At 46.6% G+C, this 18,633-nt stretch overlaps 1 protein-coding gene across 1 annotated transcript in view; it reads left to right on the plus strand.

Moving 5' to 3' along the window:
• Positions 1–18,633, plus strand: part of RNMT (RNA guanine-7 methyltransferase) — a 188,921-nt gene that overhangs the window by 115,334 nt on the left and 54,954 nt on the right. The window contains exon 8 of the mRNA XM_078687503.1: positions 8,849–8,966. Within this exon, the coding sequence (XP_078543629.1) occupies positions 8,849–8,966 (118 nt within the window). The remainder of the gene's footprint in view (positions 1–8,848; positions 8,967–18,633) is intronic.

Here is an 18,633-nt window from a genome sequence, read left to right on the forward strand (position 1 = left end):
AGTCAACATGGCCTACATCCCTGTGTGCCATGCCCACAAACACACTGCCCTGGCATACATCAGTCACCCCTCTAGCTGGGTGCACTATGCCAGTGGTGTGGGCACAGGTGCATTAGCCCTGTGCCCCTACAGTACCCAGGGCCATTCCTGGGCACTGTAAGCACAGTGATGCCATTAAAGGGTATATGGTACTGGGAGGTTGTCCTTACGAACTCCACAGCACCATGAAGGCTACACTGAAGACTGAGAAGTTTGGTATCAAACTTCTCAGCTCATTAAATCCCCACTGATGCCAGTGTGGGATGTAATGCCAAATGCACAACAGAGGGCAACTTGGAGTTGCCCCCTGAACCTAACCGACCTCTGGTCTGAGGGGCTGCCTAGGCTGCCACACAGCAGACATGTTGCTGAACCCCTGGGTAGGGAGCCATCCGCTCTCCTGGGCCTGCAACAATGCACGTCCTGGGCGAGGTGCTAGGTCTCCTCCCCCAGGATGGGCAGGGGAAGCTTCAAGGGCATGCCGCCTTTCTGAGCTTCTCCAGGCCTCTTGCTGTACTCAGCAACTGGCCCCCACCAGTTCTGACCCCCACTCTGGCTGGAAGACTGGCGGGAAACCCTAAGTGAGGAGAGGGGGTATGCCAGCCTGTGCCAACTCCACCCCTCAGGTGGGAGAGGTGGGGTGAAGCACAACTCCGGGCTACTGCCATCTTGAAGATGGGGAGCCCTGTCCAATCAGAGCTAAGTCCCTGCCCCCCTCCCACAGGAGAGGAGCAGGATAGGGGGTGTACTCACCCCAGGCCCTTGCCCTACCTGTAATGCCCCTACATTTAGTATTTAGGGGCACCCTGAACCTTTCTTCCTCAGATTCCGATTTCGAAACAAGAATAACAAGAAGGATGACGTGCTGTGCAGCTGCTAACAAAAGGACGACACCAACTGACGTGGCCCCAGCCCTACCTGCCTGTTGATCCTTGAACCTGCTCCTGCTAAATCCTAGCGTCTCCTGCGGACAGCAACTGAGGGCGTTGCCCCGGCGATTGTGACTTGAAATCTAGTGCCCAAGGTCCCTCCTCGACGACCCAGACGACGCCTGCAGCCTCACAACCAGGGACCCCTCCAACCGCGACCAGCTAAGGGTAAGATTTCCCGACGTCAAAAGACACCCCTGCACCCGGTGCCCCACGGCCCCCTGTGCCCAACTCCTGGGTGCCTACCTATCCTCCAAGATCCCAACTTACCTCTCGAAGTGTTGGTCGCTCCAGAAGAATCTCCGTCTCCGAGCCTGCAGTCCTTTTTCATCTTCCAAGTTCTCCTTTGAATAACATTGAGCGCCCGACAGCTCAAAAAGCACCCTGCACCCAGCCGCCCGAGTGCCCCTGGCAGTGCAACCTTGGTCCTAACCTACTTCCCCATTTTCCCTGAGCAAGTGACCAGGGGCCCAGCTCCCACAGCCGCATGCCCTGCTTGCCAGCCGCCACCAACCGAAGGCCCCCTGCCTCTCATTGGATAACATTGGGCCTAACTACCTCTGCACCTGGCTGCCCCTGTGCCGCTGAGGGTGTACCAACTGTACCTACCTGACCCTGGGGGACCCCGGAGTCTATGCCCAGATCCTTAAGTCTGCCAGTCGAGTACTTACCCAAAAGCCGATAACTCACTTTTCTTCCATAGGGTAACGTTGACTGGTTTCTCTTAAAAATTATTTTAAGTGTGGAGTTTTGAAACTTTGAAATATTCATCTAAAATCAGCCGAACAACGAATTCCGATTTACTTACCTGTTATCAGGAGAGAACCCAGTGCTACATCTTTTAGCCCAGCACTGACCCTGAAAAGTAATTCTAACCGTACTTACCAACATAACTTGAATTTCCTTCCATAGGAATCTACGATTTTCACCAGAAAAGTTTGTGTCGATTTCCAAAAACTACAAATATTCCTTAAAAATCGCCTGTATGACTGAACGCATTCTTTCAATTGTTTACAGGAGATGCACCAGGGCTGGATCTAGGATCCAACCCTGAGTTAGCAGGTAAGTAGTGTTATCGTTACTTTTTCTAAGTGAATTTCCTCCCATTGGATAACATGGTGATTCATGAGAAAAAGTTGCTAAGTGTCAACTTTTAAAATACAATAATATTCCTTAAAAATCACTACTGTAACCAAAACGCTTATACTTAACTGTTTACAGGAGATGTCCCAGGACTGAATCTAGGATCCAGTGCTGTGGTTAGAAGAGTAATCCATAAAGTAATTAATTACATCTATCTAGAAATTCCCCTTTGACCTTAATGTTGCATTGTGTTTGAAATTGTATTGCCCATTGCAACAACTGTAACTATTGTAATCAAAAAGTCTATTGCCTATTTGAAAAGTATTTAACTAAAGTAACTCATGCTGGGAAAGTATATTTTGATACCTTGTTGGTTCTAAAATAAAAACAACTATATATTTTAATACAAAACAATTGGGCTAGAGTTCAGTTCTTGAGTGTCTGAGACCATTTGCTGACTGTGTACAACAAATGCTTTATACTGTCCTCTGATACTGCCTTACTGCTCGACCAAGCTACCACTTTAGAGAGTAAGGTTATATCTGACTTTAGCCTCTGCCAAACCTCTGGGGACTGTGGACTCTATACACACTGTACCTTACTTGGGTCCGGTATATATAGAGCCACTTTCTTACAGTAATGCTTTTTCTGCTCGATACTCTAAGTGCAGATTCCTTACCGCTGCCCCACCTCCTCATTCTGTGGTATTGAGTGCTTTTTTCCATTAAAAAGGTCTCAATCTAGAGCTCTGCACACTGGTCCTGCTTGGGTAGTATTTTTATGTGGTTCTGTTCATCGCTTCCAGAGCTGAGCGAGGTCGGTGTGGAGCTGCATGGTGCTATGTATCGATTCCAGGAGTACTGCTTTTTGAGTTTTATGAATTCAGTCCAGCACCAAACAATATTCACAAGGTGAGGGATCTGCACTTGGAGGGAAATATCTGGAACAACTAGGCCAGAGCCACGAGTTGTGTAAGCCCGCAAGCCGAACGACTTGCCTTAACAACGACTTTGCCCTAACCACGCATGTGTGGGGTTAAGGCAGTCGTTCTAGTGTTTGGGATGGGTGGAGAGAGAGGTGCGTCGGAAAGAGAAGAGGACAGGTAAGAGGGGTTTGGGGTAGTTTTTAGGGGGTGGGGTTGGGGTCGTTTTTAGTGGGTGGTGGGGTCCAGGGTAGGTTTTTAGGGGGTGGGGAGGGTGTTGGGGGTAGTTTTTAATGGGTGGGGGATTCGGGGCTCTGTTTAGGGGTGGGGTGTTTAGGGGTGGGGGTGTTCCAGGTAGTTTTTAGGGGGTGGGGGTTTGGGGTAGTTTTATGGGGTTGGAGGGATTTGGGGTAGTTTTTAGGGGATGGGAGGGGTTTGGGTAGTTTTTAGGGGTGGGAGGAGTTTGTGGTCGTTTTTTGGGGGTTGGGAGTGTATTTAGTGCTCAGGGGGAGAGGGAGGGGGTGGTAAACTTAGCTATGGATAGCTGTTTTCCATGCATGCTTTTACCACGAACATTTGTGGTAAAGGAATGCGTGATAAAGCAGTTCGTGGTTTAGACTCAGTCGTTATAGAGACCGTGTTGTAAAGGTAGTTGTTGTAGAGAAACTCGTTGTTCCCACATACAACCGCACTTAGAGTATCCACCAGAAAGAGTGTTACTGCTTGTGCTTTTTATTTGTGCAGCAATTCTTAGATTCTTTAATTGTATTTTAGCACTGACCTGGGGGAACCTGATAAAACAGCCTAGCAGTGGAGCAGCCGAAGGGCATGCCCCCTACACAGGACCTTTACATACTTCAGTGAAACACGATCTATCGCTTTATTCAGTTGATGTGGGCACTGCAGCAGTGGCCCCATTTGGAAACCACACATAATTCCCCTTCTTCGCCTCAAGATTAATTGCTGTGGGGATTTGAAAGGGAGGGGCCTTTTTGCTGAGTGTCATAGGATAAGATTTTGCCTTTCATCTTCCTCCCCTTTTTCCTCAGCTAGTCAACCGCTTCATAGCATTGAAATGGCTTATGGTTACGATCACAACCTTTTAATTATCTGGCAGCAGAAGGCCAAAATGTGCGGCAGGGTTGACAAAGTTATTCATCAAGAAAAGGCAAATTATGCTTCGTTGTATGTCTCATTCTAATACTGTATAATCTTGCTGCTTTAACACACATTGATTAATAATAAGGGGGTCCCAGAGCCGTGTAAAATACAAAGTGTTCCTAAATATTGAAAATAGTTTTCACTAACCGCTAAGGATTCTGTCTTGCATGGCAGCTTCGGAGCACTATTTTACCACCACTGATCCTCCAAAAGCAAAACACTGTGTTAGAAGATATATGCACATGTAGGCTTGTTATCTATTTTGCGCTCAGCAGGAAACAAGCCTACATGCTCATTTCTTGGAAGAAATCTGGTCCTCTTTTACGGTGTCAATCCAAGTTGTGTTTTGAGTCTTGATTCTGATTTGTTGACTGTTGTCACAGTAGGAGCTTTCAAAGCACTTGTTTCCATTAATAGAGTGCTCTTTTGAACAGTATTGCCGTTACATTTATATGATTTAGGACTCTCACTATGCAGCACAGTAATATCCAAGGCATCAGGCCTTAAAAAGAGAGGTGAAGTGAAATGAAGTGAAATGAAATGAAATGAAAATGTGTTTTGTAAAGCGCGAATTGCTGCCCGGAGGCGTCCAAGCGCTAAAAGAAAAAGGTGCTAGCTGAGGAGGCCCGTGGGCCGGACGGAATGAGGTTCTATTTGTTGAACAAAAAAGTTTTCAGTTTGCGAAAAGAAGGCAGGTTAGGGATAGATCTCAGATGAAAAGGGAGTGAGTTCCATATCTTGGCCACATTATAGGAGAATGACCGACCTCCTGCTCTTGATTTCCTAATTTTGGGAACTGTGGCAAAAAAGGAATGGGAAGAACGCAACTGTTTTTTCGCGTGATATGGAGTGATTAGGAAGTGATTGATCACTGGGCCTGTTTCCCAAAAGGCCCGATGCGCATTGCACAAAGATTTGAAGTTAATTCTCTCTCTAACGGGAAGCCAATGGAGGCTCCTCAGTCCGGGCTTGGCTGAGAGCCTACGGGGGAGCTTGAGCAACGTGCGCGCAGCAGAATTTTGAATTAGCTGGAGTTTCTGCAGGGTGTAATCAGGGGCTCCTAGATACAGAGCATTGCCAAAGTCAAGGCGAGACTGGATCAGGCCTTGAATCACAATATGTTTGGCTTCGAAGGGTAGAAGGGGCAGGATCTTCTTGAGAAGTCTAAGAAGACCAAAGCAAGTGGCAGACAGCCTGGTTGCCTGGCTGTCAAACGTCAGGGACTTGTCCAACCAGACCCGAAGACTCTTTATGGTGTCTTTAGGGGCTGGTGGCAGACCCAGACAGGGAGGCCATATAGAGTTAATTGCAAGTGGAGCAGAGCGGCCAAGAAGCATAAGCTCAGTTTTTTCTCCGTTGAGCTTAAGGCATGACGCGGTCATCCAATTTTTCACTTCCTCTAAACAACCTGCCAGGTCAGTCTTTGCTAGTGTGTTGTCTCCCTGCGCAAGGGAGACCACCAACTGAGTATAGTCCGCATATGTAATGATCTTAATACCGTATGAGCTGACAATCTCAGCCAGTAGTCTCATATATACGTTAAATAACGTAGGGCTCAAAGATGAGCCCTGTGGAACTCCACATCCTAGAGGTTTGCTAAAGGAGATTGTGTCTCCTTCAAAAACTTGAAATGATCCGTCGCTAAAAAAAGATTTGAGCCAGGTTAACGCCCTGCCTGATACTCCTAGGCTAAAAAGTCGCTGCAGTAAAATTCTGTGATTTACCGTGTCAAATGCAGCGCTTAAATCGAGGAGGTTGACTGCCACCAATCCCCCTCGATCTAAGACCTCTCTGGTTTCCTCCATCACCGCAAGCAGGGCGGTTTCGGTCCCATGCTTGGGCGGAAACCCGTCTGGGTGACATCAAGTAGATGGTTGCTCTCGAGGAATAGCATTAAATGCCCATTGACTTATTCCTCAAGGATTTTGCTCATCCAAGGGAGCAGAGAAATAGGACGATAGTTGTTAAGATTATTAGCGTCCAGATTGGATTTTTTCAAAAGTGCTCGTACCATGGCTTGTTTCCATTTAGGCGGTACAATGCCTGAGGAGATGGATGCATTAAGTACATCCAGCATGGTAGGGAGAATAGTATGGGTGGCGTCGACCAGAGTGCGGGGGGGGAGCAGGATCGCAGGGAGAACCTGATTTTACTTGCAGCATGAAGGGTGCAAGTAATTCTCGATTTAACAGGGGAAACTGATCCAGGATGGGTAATGAATGACACATAGTTTCCTGACGGGACGGAGATAGTACTTCAGTGTGGATATTCATATTCACACCAGGAAATGAGTATATTTGGTAGATTTTTTGGAAGAAGAACTCTGCCAGATCATTGCAACGGGATTGTATGTTATAATTGGCTGGAGAAATTTGGGGAAGCTTAGTGAGGCTTTTCACAATTTGATATATTTATTTAGGTTTGGAGCTTGCCGTGGAGATTTTACTGGTATAATATGCAGATTGCACCATCTTTATCTCCTGTTTGTAAAATCTTATCGCCTCTCTATAAATAATTTTATCTGACGTGGCATACTCCAGCCGCCATTTCCTTTCCAGTCTTTTACACTGGCGTTTTTTCCCCCTGAGCTCTGCTGAATACCAGGGGGCAGTGTTCCTGGATCGTTTTACGATGGTTTTGCGAAAGGGGAGTGTAGCATCAAGGGAATTCAGAATCCAATCATTGTAATTATCATTGGCTGACAGGGGCTCTTGATTGGTAGGTGGTCTGGACAACTCTAGATCTTTGGTCCATTGTTCTAGCGGGAGTTTGGACCAATTCCGTGTTTTTCGTAGTACTGGGGTTAAGGAGGGGAGTTTGTGAATCTCCCAAATAAGAGGGATCAATAAATGATCAGTCCAGGGGAGATAAATAGGAGAACCTACCTTAAAGTTGGCACAATTGCTTAATACAGGGTCCAAATGATGACCTTTGGTGTGGGTAGGGAAAAGGACGAGTTGGTCCAGTTGTAATGCGGAGAGACCAGCTATCAACTCTAAGGCAGTACGATCAGAGGTACTATCAAAATGAATATTAAAATCACCCAGCAGCGTAAAGTTGGAGGGAGTGGTTGCTAGATCGGCAACAACAGAGGGAAGAGACGTGTGGAATTGTTTTAAAGGCTCGGAGGGCGATATATGAGCGCCCACGAGAAGCTAACATTAGGAGAAAACTCTAAGGTGAAGGTCATACTTTCACAATCTAAAATGGGGTCAGAGGTACAGCGGCATGTATAATGATCTTTATAGATCACTGCCAGACCTCCTGTATGAAGTGTATACTAAGACGACTTTTTCATGATCAAGACAAAAGTGCTTCCTTTTGTCTTTAACTGAGGACATTGACACTATCTGGGCAACAGTGTAACCTCATTTGCAGCAGACCGGTTTACAGCTGTCAGCATCTGAAAGGTGAACAGTTAACTTTTCCAAATAACTGCCACTGCGGTACGTGCAACATACATTCCCATCACTTCTTGATGCATTTGAACTAGAAGCAAACGTTTTATTTTGTTGAAACCTAAAAATTGCCCAGCAGAAGTCTAAATGTGTGTCACTTCTGACTGCATAATTCCTGTGGCCCTCATTGGGCGCACTCAGACTCGGTACCTTGATTTTATACAGATGTCCATCAGCTAGCATCTACCTATCAAGGAGCCTGCTTTCTGCTATCTATGAACCCTGAGCACGAGTATCCACCTCAACTCCAGACGTCTTCATTCATCACTTTGGTTTATGACTGATTCACATTTTACCTGCAGTAACCTTCGGGCTGCAACAGCAGTCCTGTCTGGCTCAATAATAAAAGTATGTGATGTGGTCAAGTGAACCACTGTGGATGTGGTGGCTAGGCCTGGGCAGTAAATTCTGTTCCGCTCGTGGAATTTGGGCAATTTTGCGTTCCGCGGAGAATGTGAAATTGCCCAAAATTCTGTGTTCCGCGACTACGCGAAATTTTTTGGTTGTTCGCGTTCTCAAAATGCGTGTTCGCAAGATATTTCCCCCCGAGCACGCAAACAGTGATTGCAAACAGGAAAAAAGCATCGCAAACAAGCAATTCTGTGTGTTCGCGGAATTTCTGCGTGTTCACAGAGATTTGTACAGTTTCGCGAAGATTTGCGTAACGCAATTCCGCAAATTCCGCCCACCCCTAGTGGTGGCTGGCTGCGATATTTCCCTGCCATTTTCGGTCTCTCCCCTAGACAACCCTCGTCCAGGTGTCCTTCCACTGCTTAATTTCCCCTCCCTTGTTACTCCCACGGTCCCCGGTCCCTCGTCAGTGTTTCTTGCCCGCACCCTCCTTCCTTTGTCCGTGTTTCTTGTCTGCACTCTTCCTCGTCCTTGTTAATTTCTGAAGAGTGTGTGTGTTTGTTTGTTTCCTGCCGTAGCCTCCAACCGCACTCTCGTGTGCGTGCTTCCTCAATGCGATTGCTGGCTGTCCCCTCCCATGACCTCAAGTTGAAGTATGTGCTCTTGTATCATCAGTGCAGTGCACTCTAGCTGAAAGTTAGAGGCCTGGCGTCTCCAGTGCCCCTTTCTCCCAAGTTATCAGGCACTTCATAGAATCTGGCTGAGGAGGTTGTGCATTAACACGAGTCGATTTGTGTACATTAAATATGTGTAATGCTGTTATCCAGGCACAAGATGTCACTCTGGCAACAGAAATGTATTGCTTCTAGTAATATGTGTTTTTTTGTATTTACCTGTTTTTACAGAATGGCAAAGAAGTACAAGATGAAACTTGTGTACAAAAAGACATTTCGGGAATTCTATGAAGAAAGGATTGTAGATAAAGAGCACAGAAATCTGTTGGAGCGCATGCAGTCATTAGAGGTAATTGACAAATAAGCCGTGTGTGTACCCCGAGTGCTCTTATTCGTAATTGCCTTCTGTTTCTGTACAATTTTTCTTGTGTATCCACTGTAGGAAGGGAGTCAGTGGCTCTCTATCTCAAAAACTCGAAGAGATGTTTTTGACAATGCGGAGTTTATCCCCAGCATGTTGTGCAGCAAATAGTATTAAGCCGACCTCGCAACTGGCTGCCGGTCACCTCTGCCTGTCTGATAGCTGCCGTACAAAAGTGAAGCTAGCAGAATGAGCCCAAACAATCCTTTTCGAATACAGTAGTCTCATTATTCACATGTCCCCTATTTATCTTGACAATAGTGCTTTTTCCGGCGCTGTGACAGCATACAGAACAATGTGTATAAATGCCACTTTTTATTGCTTTGAATTTTTTTTGAAGCCATGTTTGTATGAATAGAAAAAGTGCTGCCCTGTGTGTGCCTATTCCACACAGGAGGGATTCCCATTGTATGAATCAACGTAATGCGACACATTTCGTTTCTACTGTTTATTTAATGCATGATGTAAAATTAATCTAGCCAAGCGCATGCAGTGCATTGTTTAGTATTAGGCCGGTAAAGCATAACAAGCATTTACAATGCAATGGTCTCGGCATTATTAAAGGTAGAGCTATTGGTATTGCTCATGACTTTTTATTTATTTTTATTTTTTTTAAAATCATAAATAAATGGCATTGTCATTTACAATGCCAATAGCTTAATCGCTCGCAAATGCATTACCTATTGCATTTACACCCACACAGAGCCACACACAAAGCCACCCACACACACATACAGAGCCCCCCACACACAGAGCCCCCCACACAGTCTCCCACACACAAAGAGCCCCCCCACACAAAGAGCCCCCCACACAGAGAGCCCCCCCACACAGAGAGCCCCCCCACACAGAGAGCCCCCCCACACAGAGAGCCCCCCCACACAGAGAGCCCCCCCACACAGAGAGCCCCCCCACACAGAGAGCCCCCCCACACAGAGAGCCCCCCCACACAGAGAGCCCCCCCACACAGAGAGCCCCCCCACACAGAGAGCCCCCCCACACAGAGAGCCCCCCCCACAGAGAGCCCCCCCACACAGAGAGCCCCCCACACAGAGAGCCCCCACACACAGAGAGCCCCCCCCACAGAGAGCCCCCCCCACAGAGAGCCCCCCCCACAGAGAGCCCCCCCCACAGAGAGCCCCCCCCACAGAGAGCCCCCCCCACAGAGAGCCCCCCCCACAGAGAGCCCCCCCCACAGAGAGCCCCCCCCACAGAGAGCCCCCCCCACAGAGAGCCCCCCCACACAGAGAGCCCCCCCACACAGAGAGCCCCCCCACACCCCCAGAGCCCCCACACACACCCAGAGCCCCCCCCACACACACCCAGAGCCCCCCCCACACACACCCAGAGCCCCCCCCACACACACCCAGAGCCCCCCCACACACACCCAGAGCCCCCCCCACACACACCCAGAGCCCCCCCCACACACACCCAGAGCCCCCCCCACACACACCCAGAGCCCCCCCCACACACCCAGAGCCCCCCCCACACACCCAGAGCCCCCCCACACACACCCAGAGCCCCCCCCACACACACCCAGAGCCCCCCCCCACACACACCCAGAGCCCCCCCCACACACACCCAGAGCCCCCCCACACACACCCAGAGCCCCCCCACACACCCAGAGCCCCCCCCACACACCCAGAGCCCCCCCCACACACCCAGAGCCCCCCCCACACACCCAGAGCCCCCCCCACACACCCAGAGCCCCCCCACACACACACACACCCAGAGCCACACACACACACACCCAGAGCCACACACACACACACCCAGAGCCACACACACACACACCCAGAGCGCCACACACACACACCCAGAGCGCCACACACACACACCCAGAGCGCCACACACACACACCCAGAGCCACACACACACACCCAGAGCCACACACACACCCAGAGCCACACACACACACACACACACACACACACACACACACACACACACCAGAGCCACACACACACACACCCAGAGCCACACACACACACACCCAGAGCCACACACACACACACCCAGAGCCACACACACACACACACATACCCACCCAGAGCCACACACACACACACACACACCCACCCACCCAGAGCCACACACACACACCCAGAGCCACACACACACACACACCCAGAGCCACACACACACACACATACCCACCCAGAGCCACACACACACACACACATACCCACCCAGAGCCACACACACACACACACATACCCACCCAGAGCCACACACACACACACATACCCACCCAGAGCCACACACACAAAGGGAGAGCAAGCACAGCCAGGGGGCAGGGGAGCCAGCACAGCCAGGGGGCAGGGGAGCCAGCACAGCCAGGGGGCAGGGGAGCCAGCACAGCCAGGGGGCAGGGAAGCCAGCACAGCCAGGGGGCAGGGAAGCCAGCACAGCCAGGGGGCAGGGAAGCCAGCACAGCCAGGGGGCAGGGAAGCCAGCACAGCCAGGGGGCAGGGAAGCCAGCACAGCCAGGGGGCAGGGAAGCAAGCACAGCCAGGGTGCAGGAGAGCAAGCACAGGGTATGGAGCAAGACTTTTTAGACTTAATCTCTAGCAGGATAGAACGTAAATTGGTTCAGCCATTGCTTCCGGCCACCTCTCCTTTATTTTCAGTGCTGGTTTAGGAGGCTTGTCAAGTAGTGCCCTTTACAGGTGAGATACTTTCTCCGCACCCCCCCACCCCAGAACTAAAAATGCCCCCAGTGTCTGCAAGTGTCGGGGTTCCTCCGGAAAGCCGGGCTATATTTCGCAGGTTTGCTCACAGGAGGTACCGTCCCTGCTCCAAGTTTTCCATCGCTTCCTACCTCGCCATGACATGTCCGTCTGTGTGCAGGTCTCCCAGGGCGACACAGCCTCCCCTCTTCCACGTCTCCACAGACGGGTCAGCAGCAGTTTCCACGAACACTGGAGCACCCGAATAGGCATGTTTGGAGTATATTGGTCAAAAGAGGGGGATGTTAATTATTACAGGTTCTCAGACGGCGCTAAACCAATAACGTGAAAATGACACTATGAGAGAGAAAAACTATTGGATACGGTGCCACAGGTGAGGGGAAACACTTAAACCCCCAAATTGGGACCAGAAGGTCTGACCAATTATATACAACACGTCCTATGCACACGCATATAAGTAAAGAACAGTACAACACAGGTTCTGTTAATCATGAACGAAGACGATGGTGTTCTTATTTGTAATGTTCGGTTTTAATGTTGTATTTCTGAGCAAGGATTGGATTATATGGCGCCCTCTTTAACATCCTTTTCACTGCCCGTTCCCAGTCTGCATGTATGCGTCACCACATAGGGGTCTCGGCCGGCACCCAGCACTCCATCAACAACATGGGGAGCCCCTCAGCAACGGCCTTGTTCACTCACCTTGGTACCAGCTATGGTGGTTCCGGGGAGGGCCCCAGCCTGGAAGCAGAGCGAGGTTTTCTTTTCAAGGTTTAAGGATCTACTTGACTAGGTGGAATTATTTTGCCATTGCGGAAATAAACCCTCATCCTCACGTATTTCTCTTGTTTCCGCTTCGTCTTGCCGAAAATATTTCTCGTTCCACTGTGGGCCAATGCAAAAATTAAAAAAACTAAATTGTAGTGGCGGTCGGGTGCCTGATTCACCCATGGCGGCCGTTCTGACACACACTCTCCTAAAATGATGACATGATTGCTGGTGTATGAACTCCAGTGACAACTTTTAGAGTCACCAGGACCAAGCTTCCGTCACTCACCGATAGCAGACAGGTGCTCCAAAGCCGCAGACACAGCCGGGGACTCTGGCAATGAACTCAAGGCGAGCGCTTTCATGATTTCCGCCATCCTCACATCTATTTGTACTAGTATTCTCCCTCATGCACTCCCTCCGCCGACATTTTGTGTTAGAGAGGGAGATGTTGTCATAGAAACCTGACGCGATCCTCGGCTGCCTGGATATAAAACATGAAAAGGGACAATCCAATTTGACGTAAACAATCATTGTGTCCATTCGAGAAAACACTAGTTTCACGAATCTGACTGACTGACTTGAAACGCCGAGGAGCGAGTAATTTAAAATCGAAACACCCGGCGGATAAAGAGATTCGGTATAATGAAATAACTAGTAACTACTGTACGGTTAAAAGTGTTAAAAAAAGATGTAACTTAATGTGTAATTGGCAGTATGTTGGAAAAAGGACACTTTTGACGGGGAGTGTAAAGTCTGGGAAGCAAGTGCCGCCATTTTCGCATTCGGGGGCGTGTTTTTTGTTGAGTGACGGATGACGTCACAGATAGAAAGAACGCAAAAAACACGTCCCCGAATCCGAAAAAGACGGGGCTTAAAGGGAGTGACGCCCCTCTCCTCCAATGGCTGCCCAGCATTTATGAGGCCAGCCAATGGAGAAGAGGGGCGGGTTCCAAGCCCCCTCTAAGAAACCTTAAATCTCAGGCTCCGCCCACACTGCTACGCAGTGCGACGCAGTCCTCGACCTAAAAATAGCACTCCATTCAAAGGTTTCTGAAAATTACTACCTTTATAGTTCATAATGTGGTGTTACTTCCTTGAATTTTTAATAACTTCTGTTGTTGAGCTGGTAATTCTTTACATTTATATGACAGTACGGAAGGAGCATATTTGATACAGTAGTCTGTGTTGAACCACGTGGGTCTTTCTGTTTTCACCACTGTTGCCAATAGTCTTAACTCTCTCTCTAAGGCAGTTTTAAAATTATTACCATACGTCTGGCATCAGCAAATCGTTAAAGGTTATCTCTGCCTGCGCTCAGCGATCTAGATCTGTTACAGCGGCAGACTTTTTTAACACGAAATCTAAGAAAGTGGCTCTATATATACTGCACCAAAGTACGGTACAGTGTGCAGAGTCCACAGTCCCCAGAGGTTTGGCAGAGGCTAAAGTTGGATATACCAGTCAAAGGGGAATCCCTGGGTAAACACTCACACCTGTAACTCCAGGCCAGTCACTCATGAAGAATTAATTAATGCTAAATTTCCACACTAAAAATGAACGTTCACAATCTTTTTAATGAAACTTAAAATTTACACAAGAATGATTTAAAAATTCAAAGGAACTTTGAATAAGTACAGTGCAAAAGAAACAATTAATCATGAAAATTCATAAAACATCATAAAACATCATAAAAAATTCATAATAGACATCAAAACAAATACCATTTCATTTATACTAGCTAAATATATCACAAACAATTGGAAAAGCAATTTCAACAATCAACAAAATTTAATACGGAAAAAACCCCTTTATGTTGTGGTCTATAGATCCCTTTGCCACAATTTTAATTAGATCCAATGGTCCTTATGTATATACAGGGTACAGTCAATAGTGTCGCCAACATGTGGATATCTATTGCCCCCTAGACCCTACTTGGATTCTACAAGGAAATATAAATGCGTCGACGCGTTTCGGTGCTGTGGACACTTGATTCTGTAGCACCTTCTTCAGGACTGCCGTTTCTTTGGGGTCACCGGCATCAAAAATTATTGATTAACACCCTCATTCTGTATATAAGGGGAGAAAAACAAGGTATCACAATTCTATAATAGGACGTGGCATAGTTTTTATTCTACTTTTTCTCATCCCCGTTTCCCTTTAGTGCCTTGGAACTTTTATTTAACTCAATATCGGCATTTCAGTATGTCTCTAACATCTGCTTCCAATTATTTTTGCAGATCAAGGGCTATGGTGTTTTTATCGTCTTTCATGATGCAGACACCCTTATTACATCCAGGCATGTGATTACCAACAATGCAGGTCATATATCTAGTACATGTATCATACATGGAAGAAATTTAGGACATTTTTTCACATTTTTCTATCCCTCCATTCCTTCCTTACTCAGGAAAAATAGACCATCCGTGGCATACTGTGGAGACCCTTATTTTATCAGGGCATCTGTTTCCCAACACTGCTGATCATATATCTAGTACATGCATCACACAAGGAAGAAATTTACAACATTTTTTCTGCATTACTCTATTCCTCCGTTTCTTCTTTAGTGCGGAAAAATAGGCTATCTGTGTGGCTATATCCTCACATAATGTGGGTACACTCGTACACGCTCTTACCTATTGGGAATTGGAGGGTACACCTTCGGATATTTCTTAGATTTATCCCCTCGGTTCCACACTTCTTATTCGGGGTGGAGATCTTCCTAGTGCAAAGATATAAGGGTTCTTAACACCTTGGGAGCTTCGTAAATAGACCTCCCCAGTGCTGCGCTGTCCATTATCCAGTGCTGAAATGGACGTCCAGCGGTCGCACGCAGCACTGGGGAGGTAGTGCCCGTGACGACCGTTGGCCGACGGCAGCACTTAAAGGGTTAAGTGTCTTTATATTTTGGCCCCTCTACCTTCTGTTAATGTTACTAGTAGGGGGATCAGTTACCTTCTTATTTAAATGAGCCCGTTTGTATGGGGGTTCTTTTCCACTTCCCTGTAGTTTTATTCAGGCGCTTCCGCTTTTCTTTTTCGTCTGTCTTTTTATCTATCTAGGTAAAGAATTATAGTTATTGAGATGTCACCATCAAAGGCAATGACCGTCATGTATTTTTAAGGGGTTTCTGTCTTTTACTTCTTTACATCATCAACCACATTTGTCGTTTCTCTTACCTAAAAAGCTTTAAAATTTTCTCGTGGACGGGCATAATATCTGCGTTATTCCGTGAGTTAACTTGATATGTTCTGTCAGAGAAATAAGATATATATATGTACGTGTATGCGCACCCGTTTGTAAAATGATTAATCATTTGCCCGTTTAGGTTGCTATTTGCACTTCTTGTCCCACTTTAGACTTTTTCACCACTTTTACGCTATTGTTTTGATTGCTAGCATCTTAGCCTGGATAGGAGTGTTTAGTCATCTCCCTATCTAGATTACTATTCGCTCTTCTCGTCCCGCTTTACGCCCCTTCACCACTTTTGAACTAATATTGTAATCGCTAGCAGCCTAGCCTGGATATTGCCGACTGCCTCTTTTTCATAACTGGATTATATCAAATACGGCAGGTATAGCGTTGTACCAGTTGTTTATTTAAGGATTGCCGCTTGTGTACATTGTTGGCTGCTTTTCCCCTAAAAGACTGCCGATTCCTATCGGATGGAGCATATCTCACCATATACACTACAGTCCACCCTCTACCTTTGTGTCCTGTGCCTTTTGCTCGTGTATGACATGGCGCCCCAGTCTAACCAGAAGGCGTGCTACGCTACCTTCCACCCGTTAGTAAGGGTCCCAACTCCCTGGCTGCACAAGTAAATCCCCTTCTCTTACCTCGTCTCTCTGACGGTAGCGGTTCTGCCTTGTCCTCTTCCCGTTTCAGTATTGAGGAGCCGGGCGCGCTGTATTTAAACCCCATTTGGTTCCGACAAGTGCATTCAGCTGGTGTCTGCGCATGCGCACTCTCGCTGCAGTCTTACGTTTATTTGATCGCCATCTTGGAGTGGTAATTTTTAAGGAAAGGACCGCTATTTTCATTCGAAATAGGGGTTTAGGTTTATATTCGATAGATGTCTATTATTTATTTATTCTATTGAAGAATTATCCTGCATTTAAGGTCTATTTTGGTTCCCGATATATCCCGGATGTTTCTAACTTTCTCCATAGGTCATCATGTAAGTTACCATAGGGTTTGCTAGAAAAAAGATTTTAACGGCTGTTATCCGTGTTAATCTAGTTTAGACATATTATAATACTATGTGGTCTACCTAAATGTATCATTTTATTTCGTTCTAGAAGCCATGGCCACATCTTCCCATTTTTATTTAATTATTTCTGTATGCCAATGGGCACATGCCCTTATTGCCTATAGACCTATTCGTCGTTACTCTGTTTTATGCTGATTGTCTTATCGCAATCCGATTTTCGTGGATTTAGTGTTATTGGGGCATCATCTCAGGCACAGTATTGTTCTGTTTGGCTTATTTAAAGTTTTCATTACCGGTTGTGACACTTTTTTTATTTGCTAGAAAAAAGATTCTAACGGCTGTTATCCGTGTTAATCTAGTTTAGACATTTATTATAATACTATATGGTCTACCTGAATTTATCATTTTATTTCGTTCTAGAGGCCATGGCCACATCTTCCCATTTGTATTTAATTATTTCTGTATGCCACTGGGCACATGCCTTTATTGCCTATAGACCTATTCGTCGTTACTCGATTTAATGCTGATTGTCTTATTGTAATCCGATTTTCGTGGATTTAGTGTTATTGGGGCATCGTCTCAGGCACAGTATTGTTCAGTTGGGCTTACTTAAAGTTTTTATCACAGGTTGTGACTCTTTTTTATTACCCTCACCGGGATTACTTATATCAAGGTTTCCCACTCTTCTCTGGAATTCAAGCCATTTTGAATGGTATTGAATTTAATCATAAACCATTGTTCTTGCTGTTTTCTCCTTCTTCTGCTGTCCCCTAGTCTAGTTTGTTCCCTAATTCTTTCTAAGATGACCCATCTTAGATCTTTTTCATTGTGTCCCTTTTTCCCCCAGTGATCCACTAATGGAGCATTTTCCTTGTTGTTTTTTATTGCCGATTTGTGTTCACATATTCTGACCCTAAGTTCTCTGCCTGTTTCGCCTATGTAGCCCAGGTTGCATGGGCACAAAATCATGTATACCACGTTTTTTGTCCTGCAGTTATTTAAAGCGGTAATCTCTTGTGTGGCTCCATTATGTTCCACTTTCTTGGTCACTATACAAAGTTCGCATATGCAGCAGTTACCACATTTGTGGTTCCCTGTTGCTTTTGTTCCAGTTAGGGTAGTTTGACGTTCTATTATATCGTCCCTGTATGTGTGTACTAGACTTGATCTTAGGTTTTTGTTTTTCCTGTATGCATACAGAGGACGCTGTAGTGGGGTTTCAGTCCCCTCGTTAAGAATTTTCCAATTATGGTTTATTATATTCTTAACTTGGTTTGCCACTACGGAGTATTGGCTTACCATCACTATTTTCTCTTTAGTTTCTTTTTTGTCCCTCTTCTTCAGTAAACAGTCCCTATCGTAGTAGCGAGCTCTTTTCATGGAATGGGTAATCAGTTTCTTCGGGTAACCTCTCTCCTGAAATTTCTGCTTCATTTCTCCCGCATGTCTATAAAAATCATCTATTGTGGTGCAATTTCTCCTCAGGCGGAGAAATTCCCCAAAGGGGATAGAGTCCTTTTGGCTCCTGGGGTGGTAACTTCTGTAATGCAACACCGTGTTGCGGTCTGACTCCTTTTTGTATAGTTCCACCTTTAGTTGCATATCTTCATTTACTATACTAATGTCTAAGAAGTTTACTCTGTTTCTGCTATATGCTGCTGTAAATCTTAGATTCGTGTCTCCCAAGTTCAGCCATGATAGAAAATCTTGAAGGAGCTCAACTGTCCCTGACCAGATAAAGAAAATATCATCTATAAAGCGTGCCCAACTCCGGATGTTCTCGTAGTATGGGCTGATCTCGTTATAGATGTGTTTATTTTCAAATACACCTACATAAATGCAGGCCAGACTCGGCGCACATGTAGCGCCCATGCTGGTCCCTTTGCGTTGCATGTAAAGGTCCTTTTTAAACAGAAAAATGTTATTG

The sequence above is a fragment of the Lissotriton helveticus genome, chromosome 4_1 (assembly GCF_964261635.1).
Source record: "Lissotriton helveticus chromosome 4_1, aLisHel1.1, whole genome shotgun sequence".
NCBI classification, from domain to species: domain Eukaryota; kingdom Metazoa; phylum Chordata; class Amphibia; order Caudata; family Salamandridae; genus Lissotriton; species Lissotriton helveticus.